Genomic DNA, 22,350 nt, shown 5'->3' with positions numbered 1-22,350 from the left:
ATGGTGTGTCAGGAGGAGTGGCAGGGTGTGCTAGAGTGAGCACCTAAATAAGTCTCAGATTGGTGTGCTGGAGCGTGAATCAGGTGGTAGGGTGAGCATCCAAGTTAGTCTCACATGGTGCGTAAAGGGTGAGCACCCAAATTAGACTCACATGGTATGTCAGTGGTGAGCATCCAAGTAAGACTCATATGGTGCGTCAGAGAGAGTGTCAGGGTGTGTCAGAGGGTATGTTAGAGAGAGCACCCATACGGGATGAGTGCCTGTGTGAGCGTGATTGAGTAAGTACATTAACTACGGCCTATCCGCCAGAAGTAATGCTGGAAGGCAGGTCCTGGGGGAACCAGGATGTTAGTAGAGAGGGTAAATCATGTAACCTTCCGTTGCTTGGGTGGATTTAGTGGGTCCGGCGTTCCGTCCCACTCCCTGAGTGATAATTTCAAGTGTCTGTTTCAAGATTTGCCTTCATCCCTCTACAAAAAAAACTGCGCACGGGTTACTTCACGTTAAAAATACATTTAGCAGTATCAGCAGGGATGGTATACCTCCTGATGCACTCCATCGACTGGAAGTCAAAAATCAATCGTAAAACAGCGGGTGTTCGACAGGGACATTATGTACATCAAAAGACGAACGTAGTCGTAGTGCAATTGATTTATTGACCAGCAATATTCGACAAAGTTTCCCATCTGCTCGCTGTCGACAAATTGAAATGTACTTCTTGTAAATGTAAAACTTCATTAGTATTAACGGAGTCATTTTGCCCAGCTTTGACATACCGTCGGGGGTTCCCCAGAAAAGTCACCTTGGACCACTAATCTTCATCCTGTTTGTCAACGACTTCTCTACCCGTCTGAAATCGTCGAAACTTATGTTTGGCGATGATCTGAAAATATTCCGCGCAATTGAGTCTAATCTCGACTGTTGTGCACTCCAGCAAGATATTGATTATCTTTAGCACTGGTGAAAAGCAATGTTTATTATTTTGTAATATTTAGACACTTAAAAAAATCTTAATTCTTTACTTTTTAGACTTTTCTTAAACACTTTTAATGAACTTTTTACAACTCTTGCTACTCCCTTTTTTCCCAGAATATACTTACGTGTAATAGCATTTTCTCTTCCTTCAATGATCCTTTTATTGGGGAATCGGTTAAAATTTGTGACGATTGGTATGTAATTGCTATAACACCATGAACCACTTAAGTTTCTGTATGAAATAAGGTCAAGGTGGTTAATTTGATCAGCTCGCTATCGCGAATGATATCCGAATCCGACAGTTCAGTAGTTAAAAGTGGGCAGACTGAATACAGACACAGCGTTGTCCAGTCAATCAGATATGGCACCCGGCACAGTGCTGGTTAAATTTGCAGGATTGATAGTTTTTTGACGTAGGATTACTTCCTTCAGGAAAATATTGTAAAATCGAGTCTCGAAAGGCACTGTTTGAAATCGGTAAACCATCCAATCCCGTACGTGCATCGCAAGCACAGACATCAAAATCGTGCAACTTACGGACAACGCTCTAATCTTCAAATCAATTGCGCCAGCTTATGCAACAAGCGATTGAGCTGAAACTTTCAGAAATTGATTTTCTTACCCAAAGGCACAATCCTGGGGGGTGCCCCGTAGAATTCGACAACTTTTTTTCTCCCCATACAAGGCTGGGCCACTCTGTTTTGTGGAATTGATCTTTAACATATCCACTGCCTTTGTTGCAATTCTGAGCTCAATCGGACATACTGAACCAACTTCCCGAACAAAAGAGTGACGGAGTTGTATTTTCCTATGCATTCTGGCTGAAACCACCATACAAACTTCAAATCAAATGCGTCAGCTCATGCAACAAGCGATTGAGCTGAAATTTTCAGAGATTAATTTTCTTACCCAAAGGCACAATCCTGGGGGTGCCTTTGGGTAAGAAATCAGACCGTAGAATCAGACAACCTTTTGTTTCCTGGGCCAGTCTACGGTAGACTAGCCCAAGACTACGCGCAGCAGCTGGAAGTGGCACTCCCAACGGAAGAGCAGCCAGGCGCAGCATCTCTTGAAGATGGCTGGAGAGATATTCGATCCGCCATTGGAAGCAACCGCTGCACTAGGCACGTTGGCTCCGGATCAGAGAAACGACTATGACGGCGAATGTGAGCAGTTAGTTGAGGAGAAGAATGCAGCATGGGCGAGATTGCTGCATCACCGCACGAGGGCGAACGAGGCACGATACAAACGGGCGGGGAACAGACAAAACTCGATTTTCCGGAGGAAAAAGCGCCAGCAGGAAGATCGAGACCGTGAAGAGACGGAGGAACTGTACCGCGCTAATAACGCACGAAAGTTCTATGAGAAGTTGAACCGTTCACGTAAGGGCCACGTGCCACAGCCCGATATGTGTAAGGATATAAACGGGAACCTTCTTACAAACGAGCGTGAGGTGATCCAAAGGTGGCGGCAGTACTACGAAGAGCACCTGAATGGCGATATGCCAGACAACGGTGGCGATATGGTAATGAACCTAGGAGCACGCGCGCTGGACATGCGACTTCCGGCTCCAAATCTCCAGGAAATCCAGGAGGAAATCGGCCGGCTGAAAAACAACAAAGCCCCTGGAGTTGACCAACTACCAGGAGAGCTGTTTAAACACGGTGGTGAGGCACTGGCTAGAGCGCTGCGCTTTGCACGATGCACGCTGCACCAAGGTTTGGGAGGATGAGATTCTCAGTGGATGGAAGGTGTCGTGTGTCCCGTCTACAAAAGCTTGATTGTAGCGATAAGCTTGATTGTAGCAACTACCGCGCAATCACATTGCTGAACGCCGCCTACAAGGCACTCTCCCAAATTTAATGTAGCCGACTAACACCAATTGCAAGAGAGTTCGTGGGGCAGTACCAGGCGAGATTTATGGGTGAACGCTCTACCACAGACCAGGTGTTCGCCATACGTCAGGTATTGCAGAAATGCCGCGAATACAACGTGCCCACATATCATCTATTTATCGACTTCAAAGCCGCATATGATACAATCGATCGGGACCAGCTATGGCAGCTAATGCACGAAAACGGATTTCCGGATAAACTGATACGGTTGATCAAGGCGACGATGGATCGGGTGATGTGCGTAGTTCGAGTTTCAGGGGCATTCTCGAGTCCCTTCGAACCCCTAGAGGGTTACGGCAAGGTGATGGTCTTTCGTATCTGCTATTCAACATCGCTTTGGAGGGAGTAATACGAAGGGCAGGGATTGACACGAGTGGTACGATTTTCACGAATTCCGTCCAGTTATTTGGTTTCGCCGACGACATTGATATCATGGCACGAAACTTTGAGAGGATGGAGGAAGCTTACATCAAACTGAAAAGCGAAGCTAAACGGATTGGGCTAGTCATCAACACGTCGAAGGGAGAGGCTCAAGAAAGGTCAATGTGGTGACGAAATCGAGGTGGTTGAAGAATTCGTGTACTTGGACTCACTGGTGATTGCCGATAACGATACCAGCAGAGAAATTCGAAGACGAAAATAGTGGCTGGAAATCGTACGTACTTTGGACTCCGTAAGACGCTCCGATCGAATAGAGTTCGCCGCCGTACCAAACTGACAATCTACAAAACGCTCATTAGACCGGTAGTCGTCTACGGACACGAGACCTGGACGATGCTCGTGGAGGACCAACGCGCACTGGGAGTTTTCGAAAGGAAAGTGTTGCGTACCATCTATGGTGGGGTGCAGATGGCGGACGTGGAGGAGGCGAATGAACCACGAGTTGCATCAGCTGTTGGGAGAACCATCCATCGTTCACACCGCGAAAATCGGAAGACTGCGGTGGGCCGGGCACGTAGCCAGAATGTCGGACAGTAATCCGGTGAAAATGGTTCTCGACAACGATCCGACGGGAACAAGAAGGCGAGGTGCACAGCGGGCAAGGTGGGTCGATCAGGTGGAGGACGATTTGCGGACCCTCCGCAGACTGCGTGGTTGGCGAAGTGCAGCCATGGACCGAGCTGAATAGAGAAGACTTTTATGTGGAGCACAGGCCACTCCGGCCTTACTCTGGTAATAAATAAATAAGATGATTGACACGAACGACGATCATAGAGAATTTGTTATCGAGAGAAATTCTAATGTCAGGGAACTCTCCGTCGGTGAAAGCTAGATCCACCTCCGGGGACCGAGTAGATCGCGACGAAATACCGGCAGTTGCGGGTTGTCAGGACGCCCGGCTTCACCGGAATCGGTGGTCCGACCTCAACACTCGGCTGAATTCTCTATCGGAGTAGCGGAGTATGCTAAATCCACCGTCGGGGACTAGACCGAGTAGATTGCGAAGAATTAGCTATTTTAAGTCGTCGAGTCGTCAGCCACTTCAAAGGTTAGGTACACGGTGATAAAACCAAGGAGTGGGACTTAACAGTGCAACAGGCCAACTTCTCTTCAGTAAAAAGATTGGTAGTATTGTAAAAGTAACTTTATAGGCACGATGGAGAATTGATGGAACGTGCAACCAACGAAGTAGAAGGTCCCGGGGAGGAGCAAGAGGCTTTTCTTCCCATCACAGTGGAAGTAAGATTCCATAGAAGCAAGGATTACCAAATTGTATAAGGTAACCTAGCAGGCGGGATCCTCAAGTCCGTCGAGCTGAGATGTGTTCCAGTATAGCACTGCAGTCGAATCGGACTTGCAGTAATTCCATGAGCGGTTCCATGTCAATAAGCCTTTCGTACCTCGGCAACCGTAGAGAGCTCTCCATGGAAGCTAACGCAAGCAAAACCTATGAAACGGCGTTGTACAGATTCGATTCTATCCTCGCCATTGTGGGTTTTAGGATTCCGAACCGAAGAAAAGTACTCCAAACACCGATCGCACCGATTTTCCCCCGAATATCTACGAAGCCACAAAGAGATCACCTAACCAAGAAACGGAAAACCATATAAAACCATTGGGACCCATTGCGGACTTTCATCACTATACAGAGACGGACAAAACAATGAGACCATCAACTTTCGAATTGAATTTAATTGTATAATGAAGAAAAATATGCATAGAAAATTGAGTTTGTGGTAGTTTTTTTTTTAGCTGTGATAGCAATTAAAATCTAATTGATCCGCCTGATCAGTGTTGGTAGAATCATTCTCAAATCTGAATCATCCAGGTTTCATGTACAAGCTAACTCGCTTGCGATTCTGTAGGGAGAGCATCGTGCATGAGTTTCTCGGACAGAATCGCATCGTTTCGCTCATTCGTCGAAAAATGATTTCGCTCTAAAAAGCGTCGAAACGCAATCGAGGCTTATGTTTTATTTACATATGGATTTATTAGCCATAGTTTTAGGCGAAAAAAATAATTCAATGCATTCAACAATGAAGAACACGTAAAAATCATGCAATGATGCAAATCGCAATTCAAATCATGAGCGATTCTCTAGAGTCTAGGCCATGATTCTGATGGAATTTGACTCACGCATGATTTGAATCGCTGATGAGATTTGAGAATTTGAGATTTTACCAACACTGCACCTGATGATGCTTTTCTCGTTCGTTCAAAAAGGTTGACAAACACATATGAGAAGTCTAAAATATCACTCAAAGGTGGTTAGCGCTTATTTTACATTTGTTTATACTCATTGTAAAATTTCCTCCCGGACGCAATTCATTCCAAGCAAATCAGATGAGCATAAAAATCTACATAAGGAATTCTCCTTATGTAGATTTTGAAATTAGTATTTTGATCATAACTTTTGATTCAACAGTTCGTTTTGAGTGAGTTTTTTTGCACTGGTTTTCCGTATAAAAAATGTATTTTAGCCATAGCCAATAGCTCGATTTGGCCAATTTTCAATAGAAAACAATATGACAGGATTCTCCGTTGAATGCTAGTAAATCGGTTAAGAATGAGTGCAACTTATTGCAAACAAATCGGATCAAGATAAGTGCCTAAAATATGAGTGAGTTTTATTTTGCGCACATACACACACACGCACACACATTCACACAGACAGACATCATCTCAACTCGTCGAGCTGAGTCGATTGGTATATAACACTATGAGTCTCCGGACCTTCTATCACATAATCTTCTTGGAAGTAAATATATAGCATTTTCGTTGCAACTTGATGTACGAGAAAGGCAAACAAAACATTATTTCGTCGAACTGAGTCGATTGGTCTCCGAGCCTCCTATAAAAAGTTTGTTTTTGGACCGAACATATAGCCTTTACGTACACAAGAAAGGCAAAAACAACAAATTTAGACATTACTTCTGTTGTGAACATAAATAAGATAGGAGCACATTATTAATCATGGAGCGAATACCCAGAGGCGTTAAACGATTAGGATAAAAAAATTTCCAGAGTATCAGGACCAGGGTAGAAATATTTCACAGTCAATGCAGGGAAAAACGTGGATCTCAGTATAATCTGCAGTCGCCTTCATCGCCGCCGTGGTGAGTGCGACTGGGTGCAGCCGAAAAATCATTTCCAACACCGACAATTCAATTTCGCATTCAGCCACTCACAAGTCGCTCTGACATGCTGCTCAGTTCGCGCTTTACCGTATGACTATGAGTGGCCCATTGAGATTCTCACGTCCGAATGTGTGAGTCGCGATAAAAGGAAAACAAACACTCCTAGATGGTACAACTCAACAAAGATTGGGTAAAAATGAGTATATTTCCATATATTTTTTGACTCTTTTGAAATCATTGTGATGACCCGATCATTTTTGAGGTTATGAGCAGAAGGAAAACAAACATGTTTTTACACATAACGAATTGCACATTAGTGTGCGAGCGCTAAACGTCACTCATCTCTATTTAAACGCGTGGTGATTTTTTTCAATTTGCTGGGTGAATGTGTACATTTTGCTGTGGTAAATTTCATCTTCGCGGCGCAGTGGGTGATGTGAGTTCTGTTGTTTACTTTTCTGCCTCTCCGGGAATGTGAGGTTGATTTCAAAGCAGCAAGAAAATAAAAAAAATGATATAAAAAAACATCACCTTCATCCAGTGCTGCCGAATATTTACAACCCTGATCAGGACCTCAAATAGAGTGTAGTGAAACAGGGCTATTGATTAATTTGGTTTTGAACCTACTCAATGTTTAATCACTTGGAAGAAAACAAAACCTCTAAATATAAAAAATTAAACAATTTTCAATTTTTCATACAATCTTAATGATTTATAGACCCATTTGACACGATCCGTGTCAGAGTTATTGACCTCGCATTATGTTTGCTTGCCCGCATTCACCGTGTCCATCAAAGGTGAAAGGATTTTCGATTGACGTGCAAATTATGTGCATCCAACGGGCTTTTAGGTACGAGTATTCAAAGCTTTTCTCAAACGTCGTCACCCGTCTTTGTTCGCACTTACCACTAGTGACCGACTTTCGTTCCGCGCAATTGGTTCATTAGTGATCCATTAGCACTCCATTTATCATCGGCATGCACCGGACCAGTGTGTCTCGCAAGTAGCACCACTATCAACATCAACCGAGCATAGGAGCAGTGTTGATCGATTCAAAAGCTGCCCGAAAACGCTGCTACTCTGTAGATTCGCTTTGCCGGTGCTTGTTTTACGGTTCAGCGAAGCTATCTGTTAACTTCGGACATAGATTGTTTTGCTCGAGTTCAATTTCGGACGTGCTAATGGGCAGGGACCAAGAGACCGGAGCAAATTACCTTTTCGCATCACTTCATTATTAGGATACGTGTGAAACGAAACCAGCGATCAGTGAAAGTGAATTGCACCTGAAGACAGAAAAGGAAGTTTTCCGAGAACTGACTGATGCGAAACTTTCATTTTTATATTGTATAGTAAAAATGCGGTTCTGTTCCATGAACGTTTAGTCTGGATAGCATGTTTATGTAATTTCATTAAATCTCGCAACAAGAAATATAGGAGGACTGATGCGTATAATTCGTCATCAATTACAAAGCCGTATTTAGTGTCTCGTTCTGTTGTAATACAGGCTTCCTAATTATTAGCAAGCAGCTACAGAACGAGTAAGTCTAGATTGACTTAATTGAGAATTGACCAACTTGGAAATTCGCCACATAACTCATCACGGTATTATGAAACAGCCAAGCAGCATCCAACCTTTATTGCAGTAATTGACTATTTCCTTATCAGCTTCAATTTCACTCAAAAGAGTTGAAACCTTCGGCTTTACCCCAAGATCATCACTCATGCGCCGTTGTCGTCGGGCATCGTACGCGCCAAATTGATAGATGACAAATGTGCTGCTGGGCTGATGACTGAGAGCGTCAAGGTCTCTGCATACGTGCTTTCATCGGAGTCTCATCGAACACCACGGCAAACGGAACGACTGTCGTCTTCACACAACGTATTTCCAATCAAACGAAGACGGTGGCATCGACTGACATTGACCCACACATCGACGAATGAACGAACGGACGGACGCTGGGTACTTTTTGCCCATCTTTCACCAGCTTTCTCGTGTGGAGCCATAAAACACCCATCCATTTACTTGTACTTGAGAGAGTGGATGTTTGATACGTCTTGAGACAACAAGAGGGCATCTCGCGAGGTCGTTCGTCGTATCGCTTTTCTGCCTCCTATCGCTGATACACCTTGTAAACAATGTTAATTACGCCAAACGGGTATCCACCAACAACACACCGCACCGCCAGTGTTCCTCCATCACCCGAGGGACATCCACCGCCGTGATCGCCGACGTCGCGATTGGCAAAGTACATGGAAGAGGTAGCTTATTGAAAGTGGGATTATGGATGTTGAAAGAGCAAATACCGCCGCGAGTAATTTGTGATCGTTTGTACTAGAATGTTTATGATCAAACAGGCCGGGCCGAGTGCCTCTGTGTGTCGCGTGATAGGTGAGGAATTTTCGCTTTCTTGTGGAAAGTGGAAAAAAGTGGGCTCCGATGACATTTTCGATGTCTTTCTGCGACATAGGTTCTTGGATCTAATGGTGGACTAAAAGGTTTGTTTAATAAGTTTGCTTTCACTTCAACGGAAGAAAAAAAGGGGGGCGGATAGAGTACACTAATATCGCATTTCACGATGTTCATTTTTGGTGGATTATGGCCTTCGGAATTAATAAAGTTCAAAATAATATCTGATGAAATAATCAGAAGAAATCCAATTTGTATTTGAAATCCAATTATCTGAAGGTCGAATATAAGTCATCGTATTGCTGATTGTGATAAACGTTTGACAGTCATTGACAGACTTGCAAGTGACAGGACTCCATCAACCCTATTCAGTACTTGAAAAGTTTCTCGATACATTCGCTTGTTCAGCTTTCATATTTCAGACCTCAGCAGGTCAGAAGAATGTGCTTTCTGTGCTGTATGTGGGCTTTCCTGCAAAGTCATCTACAAAGTACGTCACGCTTTTAGGGGGAAAGGGTTTTGAGAGTCGTGACGATTCTTACGAAACTTTATGTTGGAGTTTGGGAATTGGAGTTTGGAATGTTGGAGTTTGGGAATTTTAGAATTTTGGAAACTTTGAAGGAGTTGAAGAAATGACAAATTGAAAAATTGTATAATTGGAAAATTAAAGATTTGAACAATTGAAAAACTCACAGATTGAATAATACTATAATTTATTATTTGTTGAATTAAAGAACTGATAATTAATGAATTGTAGAATTGAAAAATTAAAAGAATTGTAAAATTAAAGAATTGCGTAATCAAAAAAAATAGAAATTTGAAAAATTAAAAATTTGAATAATTTAAAAATTGAGGAATTGATTAATTAAAGAATTGAATAATTGAAGAATAGAGGAATTGAAGATATGAATAATTGAGGGGATACGAAATTAAAGAATTAAGCAATTGAATTATTGTAGAAATGAAGAACTATTTAATTGAAGAATTGAAAAGTTTTTATATTGGAGAATTTAAGTAGTAAAGAAAAGCAAAAATAAAGAGCTGTGGAATTAATAAGAGCAAGCGCACCAGTGAATAGTCATTTGCATTGCTATTATCGCAACTTTAAGGGTTACTAATTTGGCTCGCAACTGATGTACGCACCGGTTGTTATTATTTTAATCGTCAATTTACTTATATTGTTTTCGCACCTGAGTTGTTATTTTGATTGCAGGCAACGGTAGTTTCGGTACATTCAAAGTTAATTGCCTATATGCCGGGTATTAAGCCACCCGGAGTGGAAATTAATTACTATGTCTGAAACTTGATTATGCATATGTACAACATGTGATAGATTTAGTTCGGAAAAGGTATTGGAGGGTAACCGCCCCTTCGGTGGGGTTTGATCCCACGACCCCAGTTCGCATGACAGGTGCTTTCCCTACTAAGCTACGAAGGACCTCCGTCATCCACCGCAGCTTAGCGGGTACTGATGAAACCAAATTCCCAGCACCAGGTACCAGCCGAACTCTCGCAATACATTTTCAGAACTAACTCTCTCAAATGTATTTTTGTACACATCATGTCAACCAAGTAGGATGAGTATTTAGTATTGTCCGGTTCCTACACACTTGCTTCATCAGCAACGGCGCTCAATGAAGTAGGGTTGTGTGAGGTTGTGCCAGTTTGGTCGTCAGATCCCAACACGACCACACAAGCGAAGAGAGATCGCCACTCGAGATCAGTACATTCAAAGTTAATTGCCTATATGCCGGGTATTAAGCCACCCGGAGTGGAAATTAATTACTATGTCTGAAACTTGATTATGCATATGTACAACATGTGATAGATTTAGTTCGGAAAAGGTATTGGAGGGTAACCGCCCCTTCGGTGGGGTTTGATCCCACGACCCCAGTTCGCATGACAGGTGCTTTCCCTACTAAGCTACGAAGGACCTCCGTCGTCCACCGCAGCTTAGCGGGTACTGATGAAACCAAATTCCCAGCACCAGGTACCAGCCGAACTCTCGCAATACATTTTCAGAACTAACTCTCTCAAATGTATTTTTGTACACATCATGTCAACCAAGTAGGATGAGTATTTAGTATTGTCCGGCTCCTACACACTTAGTAGGTAGTTTGTTTATATTTTTCGCAAATTTTACTGTTGAGCTTTAGGCTGTGCTGCTTGTTGAGAAATTCTGAAAATGTAGAACGCTGCGGTTTTATTGCACTATTTTTCCGGCTCAAGCGACGAAGAGAAACAATTCGCGGGACAGATGTTATTATACGCACATGGATCATTTTCGTCATCTGATGACAACAATAAAAGAGGATCTCGGACAGGAAAAAGCGGAAATATTAACAGACATGCAGTGGAATGGGGCAATCCGATTATTCAACGACTATTTTTCTACCACTCCTGTTTATACCTGGCAGTGGCGATAACTGGCAGTGGAAAAACTGCCCTAGCGCCTGGGCTGGGCAGTATAAGGGAAAGGAGAAGAAGCCCACAATTATCTTGGAGGCCGTTGCGTCGTACGATTTGTGGATATGGCACGCGTTTTTCGGTATGCCTGAATCGATATAAACGTGATGGATAGGTCTCCATTGTTCTCCAATTATTACAATGGAAAAACTCCCCCAGTTTATTATGAATCATTAATAATGCGACATGTGACACCTTTGAAGAAGCAGATCATTTCCTTCAAGCAGAAATGTTACCAATGGATTCAGAAGCAGATAACTTCAGAACATTCCTCAATCGATACAAGAAAATTCACAACAAGCAGCTTCATTGTCAACTCCAGAACGACCTTGTCGAGCATCTATGGAATTTGAAGGGAAACGAAGATTAGTTTTCCAACAGATAATTTCATCTGGTTTTTCTCTACTTATATCTGTATAGAAATATATAAAGTTTCCAACACCAGTGTTATAGCTAAACATTCTCTTCCGAAAAGCTTTCATCCAAATACTCGACAATCCTTTCTGGATCATAGTCCGCTGCATTCTCTTCAATCGAAGCATCGTCGTTAGGCAGATCATCATCTTCAGGCTCTGGTTATGAACCCGGTTCTATTTCGGCCAACTCTCTGGTCTCTTTCAATATTCTTGATTGCTCCAATATATAATATTCTTTAACGGTCGTATTCAAGCCGTTCAAATCCGTCGACATAATCGAATGGTTGGTCAAACTGCTCAAGGCCACAGCTTTCTGTTGGCTGTAAGCTAACCTGTTTTTTTTGCAGCATTTGCAAACTGAGTGCCAGCCTTCGCCATTTCCAGTCCAGCATTAGCTGCAGCGAATCCACGGTGCTTCTTAAGGGGTTTACTAGCCTTTTGTCCAATAGGTCGTTTGGAGGTCGAAGGCATATCAGTTAGCCCATATATTTTCTGTCAAATTTTCCGTTTCCGTCGCCGTTCCGTTGTATTGCGTTTGGGGCTCAAGCATCTCTTAACACCACTTTAAAATGTTTGCATTACAAACAAACATTTTGACGTTACATTCAAACAGCATCTGCATGTATGGTTGCTATTGTGTTGCTAAATTTGGCTACTTGATACTAATTCTGAAATGCATTGCTATTTCCCGCACCCGGATAGCAACCACCGGTGCGATAACTACGTTATGATGATCGTTACCATAATAGCAGTAGCAACGCATTGGTGCGCTTGCTCTAAATTGCCATTGAGAAATTTAAAAAAACGAGAATTGATTAAATGAGGAAATTAGGATTAACGAATAGTAGATTTGAGAAATTAGTTAATTGAGAAATAATGAAATTAAAAATTTTGAATTTTAGTGTTTTAGAATTTTGGAATCTTGGAATTGAATATTTAAGGAATTTAGGAATTGACGAAGTAAGGAATTAACGAATTGAAGAATTTAGGATTTTTTAAAATTGAGAATTTTGAAATTTAAAAATTGAGAATTTTGAAATATAAAAATTGAGAAATTGAAAAAATAGGATTTGAGGGTTATTGATGTATTTAAGTATTGAGGAAATAAGTAATTGAAGAATAAAGGATTTGAAAAAAAAATGTATAACTGATGGATTGAGTAATTGAGAAATTGATTAATTTAAAAATTCAGGATTTTAAGGAGGTAAGGAGTTGTTGAACTAAGTAATTGTAGATTTGATGAATCAACTAGTTTTAAAAATGAAAATTTTGGTAGTTGAATAATTAAGCAATGAAGGAATTGAGGAATTGATATTTTGAGGAATTAATGAATTTAGGAATTAAGACATTGGAAAAAAATTTGGAATTGAAGAATTGGAAAAACATAAATTGAAGAATCGAGGAATTGTAAAAATAAGTAATTTAGATTAAAAAATAAGTGAACTAAAAAAATATGGATTAAAGTAATTTTGAATTTTGTTTTTGAAAGACCTAGGCGACGAATAAAGAATCACGATTGGAAGCTGGAACCGCAAGTCGCTAGATGAATTACATCCCCGCAACTTCGACGTCGTGGCGCTGCAGGAGATTTGCTGGACAGGACAGAAAGTGTGGAAAAGCGGGCATCGAGCGGCTATCATTCTACCACTGCTGTGGCACCACCAACGAGCTGGGAACCGGCTTCATAGTGCTGGGTAAGATACGCCAACGTGTGATTGGGTGGCAGCCAATTAACACAAGTTGAGCAACGTGCTCTGCCCACACAAAGAGAGACTCGACGACGAGAAAGAAGCGTTCTACGCACATCTGGAACAGACATACGATGGATGCTCACTGCGGGACATCAAAATCGCCATCGGCGACATGGACGCTCAGGTAGGAAGAGAGGAAATGTATAGACCGGTCATCGGACCGGATAGTCTGCACACTGTATCGTATGATAACTGCCAACGATGCATACACTTTGTAGCCTCCCGCGGAATGGTAGCCCGAAGCACTTTCGTTCCCCGCAAAAATATCCACAAGGCCACATGGAGATCACCTAACCAAGAAACGGGAATCCAAATCGACCACGTTCTAATCGACGGTAAATTCTTCTCCGACATCACGAACGTCCGCACTTACCGCAGTGCGAATATCCGACCACTACCTCGTTGCAGTATGCCTGCGCTCAAAACTCTCGACGGTGTACACACTTAAAATAAATCACCGAATTCGGTAAAATTGTACCAAAATCTCAACAGCAGAACTGTTTGGTAAATAATTTTCCTGATTTTCGGTGATTTCTCGCTTAACTTTTCAAAAGGTCCTAAGTAACATTTTTGTCATGATTTAATCTGAATAATGCAATCAACGTATTTCATGTTAATCTGTTGATTGCAATACTCAAATTAAATCATGAAAAAATGTTACTTAGGACCTTTTGAAAAGTTAAGCGAGATTTTGACAAAAATCACAAAAACAAAAAACAAAAAAGCAATGGCAAAAATTTGTAAAAAAAACGGGCGAACGAGGCACGATATAAACAGGCGCGGAACAGACAAAACTCGATTTTCCGGAGGAAAAAGCGCCAGAAGGAAGATCGAGACCGCGAAGAGACGAAGGAACTGTACCGCGCTAATAACGCACGAAAGTTCTATGAGAAGTTAAACTGTTCACGTAAGGGCCACGTGCCACAGCCTGATATGTGTAAGGACATAAACGGGAACCTTCTTACGAACGAGCGTGAGGTGATCCAAAGGTGGCGACAGCACTACGAAGAACACCTGAATGGCGATGAGGCAGACGAAGATGGCGGTATGGTGATGGGCCTGGGAGAACGCGCGCAGGACATAATTTTACCGGCTTCGGATCTCCAGGAAATCCAGGAGGAGATTGGCCGGCTGAAGAACAACAAAGGCCCTGGAGTTGACCAACTACCAGGAGAGCTATTTAAACACGGTGGTGAGGCACTGGCTAGAGCACTGTACTGGGTCATTATCAAGATTTGGGAGGAGGAAGTTTTGCCGCAGGAGTGGATGGAAGGTGTCGTGTGTCCCATCTACAAAAAGGGCGATAAGCTGGATTGTAGCAACTACCGTGCAATCACATTGCTGAACGCCGCTCTCCCAAATGTTATGCCGTCGACTAGCACCAATTGCAAGGGAGTTCGTGGGGCAGTACCAGGCGGGTTTGGGAATTGGAATTGGGAAATTATGAAGTTGAAAAATTGACGAGCTGAGGAATTGAGAAATACAGAAATAAGGAACTAAGGAACTGAAGAAAATGGGAAATTGGGGAATCGAGAATTTAACGAATTGAAAAAATAGAAATTGGGGATTTCAGGAGTTGGGAAGTGAAAAATTTAGATATTGAGGCATTGAGGAAGTGAAGAATAGGAGAATTGAGAAAGAGAGAAGTTGAAGAATTGAAGAATTTAGAAATTGAGCAAACAAGGAATTAGGGAGCGTCCACAAATTACGTAACGCTTAGAGGGGGGGTTGGTCATACAAAAAGTTTCATACAAAAAGTGTGACATAGGGAGGAGGGAGGTTGAAAATGCCCAAATTTTGCGTTACGTTATTGATGGATCTTCCCTTGAGGAATTTGAAAAAAAATGAATGGGGGAATTGAGAAATTAAGGAATGAAAGAAAAAGAAAATGAGGTTTTGTGGAATTTCAGGGCTTGGTCTGTTTTTCAACTTAGTGTTATATTAACATTTCCACAGTTGTTTAATTGAATTAATTGAAAGCTTTTCTATGCCCGCCTTTGCATGAGTATGTATTTTGTGTGGCACACACACATACAATGACACACACATCTCAATTCTTCGAGCTGATTCGATTGGTACATAACACTATGGGTCTCCGGGCCTTCTATCAAAACATTGTCTCTGAAGTGAATGCATAGCCTTTTTGTAACACCTTGGTGTCCAAGAAAGGCAAAAAATGAAAATGACGAATTTAGAATTTTGTTATTTTGGAATTTTGAAATTATTTTTTTTAGAAATTTGGTTAGAATTGAAAAATTGAGAATTAAACGTTCGAAGAGCTGAGGAAATGATGGATTGAAGAATTGATAAATTGAAGAATAGAAGAAAAGAAGTTGAGAAATTTGATAAATAAAGAATTAGGTAATTGAGAAATAAGTAAATTAAAAGAATATACAATTGAAGAATTTTGGAATTGAAATTGATGATGATTTAAAGAATTAAAGTATTATAGAAATGATAATTAAATGATTAAATAATTGAAAATAGTACGAAGATTGCTGCTTTTGGCGATGGCTTATTTAATTGAACTGTGGATTAGAGTCCAGCCCGGAAGTTGCATGATTTTGATGTCTGTGCTTGCGATGCACATAAACGATTAGTTGGTTTGCCGATTTTTCACAGTGCCTGGTAAAATTCAAATTTTTAATAGGTTAGCACTTTGAACGTAATTTTTTTTCGATAGTTGAGCAAAATCTTGAATCCGCCGAATGACCTCCCTATCTTCCAAAAGGACGTAATCATACGTCAAAAATAGTAATTTAGGGGTCTTCCTTAGCCGTGCGGTGAGATGCGCGACTACAAAAGAAGGCCATGCTGAAGGTGGCTGGGTTCGATTCCCGGTCCGGTCTATGAAAATGAACATAGAAGTATCGTCATGTTAGCCTCATGATATTTTAGCAAAGTGATAATTTGGCAGTTAATAACTGTGTAAGTTCTGAATAAACAATAAGCTACGATGCGGCAATTCTTGAGGATGTAAAGCCAGAAGGAAGAAGAAACGTCTTGAGTTTCAAATTCCTGTACAATAGCTTTCTAGCATGAGTCGATACCATCCACAATATTTTCAAGGCGTATGAAAGCTCTACGGAATGAAATCAAAACAGCCTAAAAAATAGACAATACAATAACAGCGGAACTAATTACCCATTACTCAACCACTCGACATAGCATTACTTGAATAATAAATCGAAGTATATATCTAGTTGAATTTGAAACACAATACCCATAACTATCCGATCAACTTGCTATGAACCTTTACGCGGCTTTCTTGAAGCAAAACCGAGGCATCACCGTTTGCTATTTCCATTATAATATTGTTTGTGTAATCTAAAGAACTGCTATTCAAGCCATTTGCGTGAATGGAGTATGTAAAAAGTAAAGAAATTTGCTAAAACATACCAATCCACCTAACGATTTCGATCTCTATATCGTTCATTAAACAATCTAAAAAGGGTAATAGTGTATTTTTTTATTTATTTGTCATTCTTCAAGTAGAGTAGACTTCGTAATTCTCCCATAACATATGTATGATTAGCTTTAATCAGAAACACGGAGGTTGGCCCAACATGATCGTTGTGGTAGTTTGCCTATACGAAGTAAACCGTAAACACGGTTTAAGCGATGTTTGTACTTTGCTTGTCACGAAGAATTCAATCGCGTCTTGATAGTCAGTCTTACTATTCAGAGTGTAAATTATAATTAAATAATCAAATTTAATTAAATAATACTACTAATACTACATCGTTTTGCTCACTAAACAGCCCGATACATAAATGTGGTATTCTATAGTCTTTCGATACACTTGCTGCACGTGAAAGGCAAAACATGAGATGAAAGTAAGTTTGAACGCAACACGCGAAAAATAAAATATGCCAGTGACGAAGAGCCGAAAGAAAATCTCAATTTCAGCCAGTCTGTTTCATGTTGCCGGATGTGTTTTGGTCCGGATGCACTTTGGTTTTTATTGTTTCAATTTGAAAGGTCGACCTTGTATGAATTTTCAGAGTCTTTAGCTTGCGCCTTTTGGCCAACGAATTCCATTCATCAGAGGGCGCATACAGAAAAACATTGCCAAAATAAAACTTTCTTTTTAGGTTCCCATAAATTTGCGAAGACAGATGGAAGTCATTTTTTGCATTCATAAGTCAACGAAAGGAAATTGAATTGCCCCAGGACGGTAAAGAAATTATGGTAGGATGTTTTGCTGTAGCTGTTATTTTGTTAAAGTCTATGACTGTTGGTAATGACGTCAAGTAACATTTTTGTGGAACACAGCACAAATTTTTGAATTCAAATCTAATGTAATTCAGAACTGCCTGCAATGTAATGAAATACTTTGAGAGCAAAACACCATGAATTAGTATACTTTGACGAAGTAACGCACCCCATCATTTACCGTCCATGATTCATAAACAAGTGCTCACACCACATTCAAAACATGCTGCGTCACTAGTTACTAATTCTATGCCCATCCTTCTAAAAACCATCCACGACTGTTGACCTGCAAAACCAGGTAGCCGGTCGTGATGTTTTTTTTCGCTTTCTCTCCATGCTACTTTTTTCACAAGCAATTACAACCTTGTCTTTATTTTTCAAAAACATCCAACTAGACGACATTGTCGTCGACGTGCCATAAATTGTACACCTGCTTCGAGACAGCATGACGTAAAGAACGAATGAATTCCATTGAAAAAAACTATTTCTTTTCAAGCTGCTCAAAACTAACCGATTTCTTTTGATTTATAGTAGCAATTGAAATAGTTGAGTTTTGGTAGAAAACGGTTTGTAAAGGGTTGGTTGCCGATTTTGTGAATCGTTGTAAATATAGGAGTTGTAAACATGCCTAGTTTTAACGAGACCTGTGTTTCCCCAAGACGATGAAGATAGTGTGAAACTTTCTTCTCACACATCTTTTTCGCAATCATGGAGAAAAAATCTGCACGACTTGTTTTAGAGCGGACAACTATTTCGGCATGAGACTGGGTAATCCGTATCACCTTTTCTTGTCCGATGCTGACCCAAGACCCAACAAACGCAAAAATCAGTCAATGATGTAACTCTTTTTTTTTCAGCCGAGACCCAAGTCGTCTATCCGACTGACTGCAGCAGCAGTAAAACCATAAAGCTAAATTTTACGACTCTATTCTCTCCTGTATACCTGTTTTCGGATTTCTCTGCGTTCGACTTCGGCAAGAACATGTCTATCTGGTATATTTGTTCACCGTTGTTATTCTTCCGGTGAATCTGTGCTCCACACATAATCCGGGAGCATGGTAGACGGTTTTGCTTGGAAAACGGTGTGTTATTTTCTTTTCTGTTGAAATCTGTACTAGACAACGGCTTGGGACGAGACTATGCAACAACAATGTACATATTAAATGAAATGAATGCCGAATTTCGCTAATGAAGGTTTGCATTTTCCTCTTTTTTCCGGACAGGTCAAGCTGCTGCTGCTAGGTGCGGGAGAATCCGGCAAGTCCACCTTCCTCAAGCAGATGCGGATTATTCACGGGATCAAATTTGAACCCGAACTAGTTAAGGAGTATCAACATGTGATCTATCAAAATATAGTCAAAGGTAAGAGTAATTTATTTAGTTTTTTTTATCCTAAGTATCGAATAAATTGCTTGTACTACGATAACCTTAAAAAAAGTTGCTATCTGCACTGTCAACGTTGTCCATGATTTTATAGCTGACGTAAGAATCATTATTTATTCGCATGTATTTAGAATGATTCAAGAACAAACATCGCATATTTAAAGCATTTTAATCAACACTTGAATGAGAATTGAAACATACAACGTTTGGATCACCGTCTAAATGGTATTTGGCATACTTTTTCGATAATTGTACGCAACTGGTACAAAAAGAAGATACATGCATACAATTGAAAATGATGTGTGGATCCTCTGTGCGAAATTGGCTTTCTGCTGGTTTAAACTGAAATTTCATGAAAATGAGTCTGTTGATAGGGAGTTCTGATATCAATTTCATTTCGAGAGAAAGGTTCATACTTTAAAGAAAATTCATATAAAATTCCAGTCACCATACATATTTCTGATACATGATATTTATCTTCTTCTCGTACATAGAAGTGCCATGCTACTGAAAGAGGAATGCCACTGCCTTCAATTCTTTGCTGTTTCACCAAACTGTTGGTTGACATTCTGGTTTCGTGTCAGGCCCACTACAGTCATCCGTTTTTGGCAGTAAGAACTATGGATGATTCTGTTGATGCAATTTATGGTCACTGAAAAAAAAATCACAGAAAGCGTGAATTTTATATTCCTATGCTTCATATGCTTGGTCGGTTGGTATCAAGACGACGATACGATGTTAGCAAAGTTGGGGAGGAAATCGCCCCCCGCGGCTGACCTTGTTGAGATTATGGTTGACGTACAGAGGACTTACGACCTTGGTTGGGGTGGCCGGGTCGGGTAGCCAGGTCACTGAGGAAGGGGGGGGGGGTCTTACAGCCCTGGAAAGATCAGAGAGGCCCGCACACCTCCGTGGGTGAGGTGGATCAGGGTGCCCGGAAGGTTCAGGCTGGATCAAGATCTGCTGGTACAGTCCTCCATCTTTGAGGAGGCAGATGAGGACATATAATCAGGCGCAGTGACGTCTCGTGACCTCATTTTTAACCTGTTCAACGACAGAAAAATGGAAAATTTCGATATTTTGTCCAAAAAGGAAATAAAATTATCACATTCGATTAATCTAATCGAAATCTATTTATTCCATGCACTTACGCGTAAAAATTAGCAAATTCGAATTCGTTGAACAGGTAGTTTTAGGTTAAGGAATCACCAATCAGCTATTGCATCTCGTATGTTTGTCGGTACCGTAGCTGGAGCGAGGAATGTCAAACTTTGGACATCGGCAGATCACATGTTCCACTGAATTTTGTACTTCGCTGATGTCACAAACGGTCCAAAAAAAGCCTTCCGCCGAAATTATGTGAGAATCGGGTGTGGCCGCACCCGGAGGCGGGAGATGACTTGCTGGCCCTTGAGACTTGGCATGTCGTTCCAGGGTGCCGTGGATTTTTGTTCACGTGGGTGCGTGATACTGGAAGCAGTCCATTAGTTTTCCCAATCCTGGCTGACAATCTTTTTGCTCCTGGCTTTAACGTCAGACGAGGGGACCGATGTTGTGAAACGCCGGCCTTGGTGACCGAATCAAGCCAGAATGTCCGCAGTGACGTTTCTTGGCACCTGGTTGTCGACTGTTTTTCGCAAGCGAAGATGGCCTGGATCCATGGGTAATTCTGGTGGTCGCTTCGTAGTGCAGTGATGACACTGGCGGAATCAGTCAGAGCTAGGTTTGTCGGAAGGGGTTGTAGCGCCAATCAACCGAATGGAGGTTTCCTCCAAGAAAACGCTGCATTGTGCAGGAAGGTTGCTCGCAGTAACGCCTAAGCCGACCCCTCCTCTCGAAAGGGAACCGCCAATGTAGTGATGCTCATGCTCATGGTTCCTAAGCTCAGTGTTTAGCAACTCGGCGACCGAACTTCGAAGAGCTTCCGTGTTGTCTCATCTTTCAAAGCGCCTCGCAATGGAGCTGTTTATGTTAGGCGTGGAGAAGTGCCAGCTCCTCGCTCCATATCAGTGGATCCTAGGCACCGGGAAGAGACTGACGCCGGCCATCGTGTGCATGATCCGATCCCCTTACATGCGTGTGCGGCGGCTTTCAGGCAAATAGCCGCCTGCATACGATGGCGAAATAGGAGGACACCTGCTTTGGGGCAAGCAGCCTCAGCGGGTGTGCAAGGGAGAAGTCCGGAAGCTCTGCGGAGGTATTGGTTGAAGGCTGGGGAGAGTGTTTTGACAAGCTCACAAACTGGATACACAAGTCAGTTCCAGTTCTTACATCAGACTGCTGTCAATCAGCGCTTGGCCGATACGATACCGAGTGGCCCTGTTGTTGGTCCTACGCGGTATTCATAAAGTTTCAACAAGGTTGATCCTTGATTTGCAGCTGACTTTGACCGCTTGGAAATGAGGGACAAACGTCAGTCCTCGGTCGTTGGAGACTCCGACCTTGACGAATTTCCGGTTTGAGATCGGCTGCCCATTAATCTTGAAACTAGCATTGGAGAGACGATGCTGCCCATTGCACACATGCCCGCGGACGCTTTTTTCTGGCCGACATGGTGATGCCGACCGACGAGGCCCCTCGATGAACTGCACTAACCGTTGCTTGGGTTCGCATACGCGTTCGCGCCGGAGTGTCTCCGACTACCACAAGCAAGATGTCGTCCGCATAGACGAAGATGTAGATGTCCTTGGGGAGGCCATAGAAGACCCCATTCATGGCAACCAGAAAAGGAATCCAGCGGGACCCCAGTCTCCTCTCGGAAGGTTGAAGGCAGAATTGCCTATAAAGACCCGGAAGAACCAGCGGGAGAAGATTCTTCTTCTTCTTCTTCTTATTGGAATTACATCCTCCACTGGGACATTGCCGCCTCGCTGCCGGGATACTGTTTTTAGATATCGGAGCAACGTGTCGCACTCATCGGGAAAGTTTGATTGGTCCAACTTGGTTTACCAGATCGAGGAATACTATTTTAACGGCAAGGGGAAGGTTTTTCAGCATCGGATATCCTATTACATCCGAACCAGAAAACGTCCCCTAGCATTTGCCAAAAGCTAAGGACAGCTCGGTGAACGAAAAGTGTAACGAGCATGTCCGTTCGTTAAATGTATTCGTATTATTATCTTCAGTATAAATTATCCGTATTATTAGATTAGTTTGAACCAGTCTAGTACTGGAAAGTTCACCTACTGCATGAATCTTTTTTCATATTCACGAGTATCGTCCCACAAGCAATCATTTAAATGTGTTCCTACCCTAGCCAACTCG

General features: G+C 41.8%; 1 protein-coding gene across 1 annotated transcript in view; it reads left to right on the top strand.

The window, feature by feature from the left end:
• The window catches only part of LOC134213687 (guanine nucleotide-binding protein subunit alpha homolog), a 57,688-nt gene that overhangs the window by 13,681 nt on the left and 21,657 nt on the right, over window positions 1-22,350 (top strand). Inside the window, exon 2 of the mRNA XM_062692964.1 lies at window positions 18,927-19,065. Within this exon, the coding sequence (XP_062548948.1) occupies window positions 18,927-19,065 (139 nt within the window). The remainder of the gene's footprint in view (window positions 1-18,926; window positions 19,066-22,350) is intronic.

Source organism: Armigeres subalbatus, chromosome 2, assembly GCF_024139115.2.
Source record: "Armigeres subalbatus isolate Guangzhou_Male chromosome 2, GZ_Asu_2, whole genome shotgun sequence".
Classification (NCBI taxonomy): domain Eukaryota; kingdom Metazoa; phylum Arthropoda; class Insecta; order Diptera; family Culicidae; genus Armigeres; species Armigeres subalbatus.
The sequence above is the reverse complement of the archived record's forward strand: the minus strand, read 5'-3'. Positions and strand labels throughout refer to the sequence as shown.